Source organism: Galeopterus variegatus, unplaced genomic scaffold (genome assembly GCF_000696425.1).
Source record: "Galeopterus variegatus unplaced genomic scaffold, G_variegatus-3.0.2 Scaffold3146, whole genome shotgun sequence".
Lineage (NCBI taxonomy): Eukaryota > Metazoa > Chordata > Mammalia > Dermoptera > Cynocephalidae > Galeopterus > Galeopterus variegatus.
In genome coordinates this window covers 8,781-14,552 of record NW_007729257.1, presented here as the reverse complement: position 1 = coordinate 14,552, position 5,772 = coordinate 8,781, and the positions used below count along the sequence as shown (strand labels likewise).

Genomic DNA, 5,772 nt, shown 5'->3' with positions numbered 1-5,772 from the left:
GTTTGGTTTTAAGAATTACATTATGTTGTTTCCAAGCCAGCCTCTGTTGAAGTAGATACATAGATTTAATTCCATTTTAAATGCTTCCCAGTATAACCACAAACCCATGTTTTATTTGATAAACCTTTATGTGTATATAAACATAATTTGGTATAACCTTGAAACCTCTATTCTCTCAAGTCCTTTCCTTCCAGCACAAAACATTAATTAAGGTAAGCTTTATTATTATTTTTACCTTTATTGTTAAGTAGAAGCAATAATAATACATGTTTTTGTAGCCCCTCTAGTCAGCACTTTTTTCTCCATTTCTTTATCTTCTCTCCACCTTCCCTTTTCTTTCTCTCTGTGTGGGAATTTCATGATTCTGCAACGTAAAGATTTGTATTGGCAGTGCCAACTGACCATAATTGTTGTATTGTACCCATAAATGATAGTAAAAATAATAATAGAGGGAGAAAGAGGAACGAAATGTTTATAATTTGTTAGTATCTTTATGAATATATTACATGTTTTTCTATTTATCCTCAAATTAACTCCAAGAAGAAGTAGACCCAATTTGTAGCCAAGTAAACTGAGGCCCCCAGAAAAATAACTTGATCAAGATCACGAACAAATAAGCATCAGAGCTAAAACTTGAATCAAAGTCTATTTTACCTCACAGCACTTTTAACCAATCAACAAAACTACAATGTTGTGAATGGGTCAAACTCTTCTTGCCTGCTTTAATTGCAGTTCTCTGGAAATTTTGGCAATCTGCATCACGTTTACAACAGAATGAGAGATTGTTATGAAGAAATCTCCCCTTTGTCTTGTCACCAATTAGTGCCTATTTCAACAATGAATTTAAGTTTAATTAGATGTTTATTAAAGCGCAGTACCTGCAAGGTATAAGCATGTGGCCTTTATCTCTGTTGCCTCTCAGAGAAACACTAAGAATTTTATAAATCCCATCTCATGCAATTTCCACAATGTCTATGAGGCACAGAAAAATAAATTTAAAGGAAGTATTCATTATGAGATAAAAGTATCAGAAAAAGTTAGAGCTGTCTTCCAGTCACATAACATTTTCTTTAATGTTGAAATTTAATAAGTTTTCATTGTTCCGATGATCAAAGGCTTGTCTCAAATAGTTGGCTGTGCTATCATTAATGAAAGAGCATACGCTACTGCAAATCCTTTAGTATCTTCCTCATGACAATGACCTCAAGTGATGCTCCACACATAAAAGGTTTTGAGGTCAAATAGATTTGAGTAATGTTTATATTATAATCTCCTTACAAACTTATAATGAATTTATGTCTTATGAAGTAGTAAAGTTCAAATTTCACTTGTGCATTTGAATTGCAAGGGTGATGATTAAAAACGCAAGCCCCATATTCATAGAATGAAAATATCACCCAGAAGAATTATTTTTTTTAACAATCACCTTGTATGATTATACGGACAGACCATTCAAGATAAAAACTTTAAGAAATGATATGTTAAAATCTCTGACAAGAACTACAGTAAATCTAACCGTTTAAAGTTGAAATCAATATTTTTTAGTAAACTTGCATAACATGAAAGTCTTTCTTCCCAAATGCATTTTGTGATATCTTACACTATGCAGGTTACTTTCTGCATGGACCGTATTTTTTGAGCTTGATTTCATACCACTATGAAATCTTAAGTAATTTTTCAAAGGCTAAATGCAAGTACCGTATAACAAAACAAATGCTAGCTGGTTTATTACAGTAAAAATAGAGAAATTATAATTTTTCCAGGGAAATGTGAGATGCCAGTTCTAAGGTAAACTTATACTAGAAGAAAACTAAACACAGCGTTTTTTTCTTAGGTAGTGTAGAATATTCTTCTATGCATCTGCCAAAATTTCACTAGAATAAGGTAATAAGGTTTTGACTATTAATTTATATTATTATAGTCACAATCCCACTTTTTCATTATATTGAAAGTTTATTTAGATGAGGAATTGTTTATTAAAATTTTTAAGCCACTATCAAATATACATAAACATTGTCACACAAAGAAAGAAATTTATTAATTTTCTAAAGAATTGACATATTTTCATGGTCTATGTTTGTTTTTATTTATTATTTATTTAGAAACTATTTATTCACCACTGACTATCTGATAGGCATCTGTCTGTAATCTATTGGTAATAAACATAGTCTCTTTCTTAAATGAACTCACAATATATTAAGGAGATGAACATGATTACGACTCTACTTATAAAAGCAATGTTAAATGCTAAAGTTGTTATATGCACAGTACCTTCAGAGCTGGAAAGTGTGACTCAGACTGTCTATTGGTGGAAGAGATGGGCTAAGGAGGGAATTAGTAGCTGTTTTTTGGGATCTCCCAGTGAAAGAAGCCTTTTATGAAGGTGGGGTGGTATGCACATAGGCACAGAGAGGTAAAGTAACATGGTGTATGTTCAATTAGGAGCAATATGGTGTGAGATTAGGGAATATGGAAAAACAAAACAACTGCTCTAAAATCTGAACCGGAGTAAGTTTAATATCCTAGGAAACCACTTTAGTTATCATGTACTCAAATGTTTAAAATGTTACAGTTTGAAGAGACCTTATGTCTCCATCTCCTGTTTGACCTCCAGGAAAGAAACTGATTTGTTTGATATCAGAGTTATCCAGTGGTCATACATTATGGTCATAAACTCTTGGGCTGTTTTACACTTGGAAAAGATGATGAAAAACCACAGGCAAACACATACACACAAAAATGCAGAACCTTACATGAAGTTATTTTGCAGTTACTTTAAAAGTGTGTTTATAATAAAGAGGTAGAAAGAAAGGAAGGGAGAAAGGGAGAAAAGAGACAGGAATAAAGGAAGGAAGGAAGAAAGTAAGAAAGGAAAGAAGAACCAATTCAATATTTTAACCTTGTTAGAATGGAAATGAAATCCAACTGGAATACTTTTTTCACTCTCAGCACTTCATCATCCTCAAAACTGGTGAGATTGCAATAATCCCTTGAACCTGTTAAGGTAAGTGAACAGATATGATGTTGAAGGGGGAGAAATTGGTAAATGGACAAGAAAACCAACTACATCGTACCGTATATCGATAAATTAAAATAATAAGTGAATGAATGAATGAATGAATGAATAAATAATGAATAAAATAAAATAAAATGGCTTTTTAAAAAAAAAACTGGTGAGGTTAATACGTAAGATGGAGATTTCCTGTTTAGTAAAATATAGGATCTTAGTTCCAGAAATATTACTTTCCTTTAAGATATTGAGGAGTTTTTTTGCTAGACAAATTGATGTTCATATTATTTAAATTGCTTCCTGGCTTTCAGTATTGGTGTTCTTGAAGGCACACAGATCATTGAAATATTTAAATCTTAGTGTCTAGATTAATCACAGATATAGTAGTGTATAATCCTTTACTTCTTTTTAACTTTTTACAGAAAAAGATTGTTCCATTGGAACTGCACTTCTCTCTAGTAGCTGACTGCCATAAGCACCACTGAGAGCCCCAAACCCACCATGAAGTCTTAATCTGTCCTTGGTTTCCTACTCGTGTTTTGCTGATTTTCTCCCTAGCTTGCCTTTTCAGAATGTATCAAAGTGATGGAATCTTCTCAATGGGAACAATTAAAGGGAAGTCTTCTATCCCCCTTTTTTGTTCTATTTAGCTTCACTGACCTATTTTCAATTTCTGCTTTTATAGGAGGGCAGGACCTGTTCAATGAATCACAAAGAGAGTCTAAGTAATGCTACTGCAGAATCAAAGCCTGTCCCACAGGTATTTGTCTCTGTTTTATTTTGATTATGTCAGAAAGAACTTCTTGGATCCATTTAACTCAATGCTTTTTTCTCTTGACCTAGTTGAAGCGGTATGTAATATTGAATAGTGCAAGGTATTTCCTTCACCTAGTGGTCCTAAACTTTTCCAGGGCTGTTATGCCTGTCACTTAGCTTTGGTTTGATTATGTGAGAACCTCTGAAGATCAAGGGCAGAGGAGCCCTCCCGCTTCCCTGACTCCCCAAAGCTGAGAAACAAAACAAAAATAAACATAGACAAAAACATGCATGCATTCCTTATACAACAAAGGAGATTAAAGGAGATTTGGAGAAGCAGAGGAAATAGAAATACATATCCCCTACACAAACAAACAACAAACACATGCAACTCATGAGATTCATTCTAAATTTTATTAGTAGTCTTATATTTGACCAAAAATATTGCATCACAGCAATTCTTAGGGTTGATTTCACTTAATATGAAATTTATCAAATTTAGAATCAGATTAGTCAGAGTCGAATGTTTGGAAAATAGTTTTTGAAATATCTTGCCATTCGTAGACAAAATATCTTTATGTATTTTCGTGAAGGAAAAGTATCAACCTCTTTATGTTTATTTCAATTTTGCTGGCAATAGTTTTTTGTAAGACATCCTTGGAGATAATAATTTTCATTACTGTTCTGTTAGGATTTTAAATTGTTATATTTGAATGTATTTTGATTCTTCTAATTGTCTTTTCTGTATTGTTTGACAGAAATTGCAAATGGCGCCTTGTTCTGAATGTGAGGTGAAAAAAGCCCCAGAAAAACAATTGACCAGCTTTGAAGGGATGGCAGCTAGAGAAGAAAAAATACTGTAAATACTGAGAAACTGTTAGAAGCATCCGTTTGCTATTGTCTCCATACTCTTTTTAGACCACAGGCTTGATGGAAATACTGAGTTTCTAAAGCATGCAACTTTTTCACAATTTTGTGTAACTTTATAAAGTAGTCCATAAATTTTCCAAAAGATTCCAAGGTAAGGAGGATCCTTAAGCAATAACCTAATTGAAATGGATATCCATGGTCATAGGTATTTCATTCATCACTAAATCACCCAGTATAAATTGGCCTATTTTGACTTAAAAGAAATACAACACTTCATTTTTCTGGTCCATTTGGATATCTAGTACTTCTATGACCTTGAAATTGTTATTGAAATTAACTGCAGGATGATAAAATGTTGTGGGTCTTCAGCATTCTTAAGATGTTTATTGCAACCATATAGTACAGGTTTTGGTCCACACTAGCCAGCCCGTTGGAGTCACCTTCTTCCAGGCTGGAACTTGTGCCAGTCTGAGTACATTATTTGAGATTGTTTATTGCTATTCTTATTATTTGTCTAAATAATGCCAAGGCAATTCTGCCAAAGATTCAGCCAGTTACAAAATTTATTAAATATTTTTGGCCTGATGTACACAAAATATTTGGATGAATGACTAAATTTCTGACGCAACCGATTAAATTTTTTTGGCATTCTGTAGACACATCCACTATGTATGCCTACTGGAATTACTCCAAGTTAGGAATCAAGTTGTTTGAAATGCTCAGCATGATTTTTGTTGTAAGGTTTTTAGAAACCAATCTATTTTTAAAACAAATTGATGGCTGTGTTAATCTTTGAAGGTGGGATTCTAAATAGGGACATCATTGGTCAACTAAATGCACTCATGAATAATTTGACCATAGTTCATAAGCAAGNTAGCTTCACTGACCTATTTTCAATTTCTGCTTTTATAGGAGGGCAGGACCTGTTCAATGAATCACAAAGAGAGTCTAAGTAATGCTACTGCAGAATCAAAGCCTGTCCCACAGGTATTTTGTCTCTGTTTTATTTTGATTATGTCAGAAAGAACTTCTTGGATCCATTTAACTCAATGCTTTTCTCTCTTTACCTAGTTGGAGCGGTATGTAATATTGAATAGTGCAAGGTATTTCCTTCACCTAGTGGTCCTAAACTTTTC

The 5,772-nt window shown here is 33.2% G+C and overlaps 1 protein-coding gene across 1 annotated transcript in view; it reads left to right on the top strand.

Annotated features, from left to right (window-relative positions):
- LUZP2 (leucine zipper protein 2) overlaps window positions 1–4,758 on the top strand; it is a 141,969-nt gene extending 137,211 nt beyond the window's left edge. The window contains exons 7-8 of the mRNA XM_008584099.1: window positions 3,696–3,770; window positions 4,525–4,758. Coding sequence (XP_008582321.1) covers window positions 3,696–3,770; window positions 4,525–4,629 — 180 coding nt within the window. The 3' untranslated portion in view covers window positions 4,630–4,758. The remainder of the gene's footprint in view (window positions 1–3,695; window positions 3,771–4,524) is intronic.
- The last annotated feature ends 1,014 nt before the right edge of the window (window positions 4,759–5,772 follow it).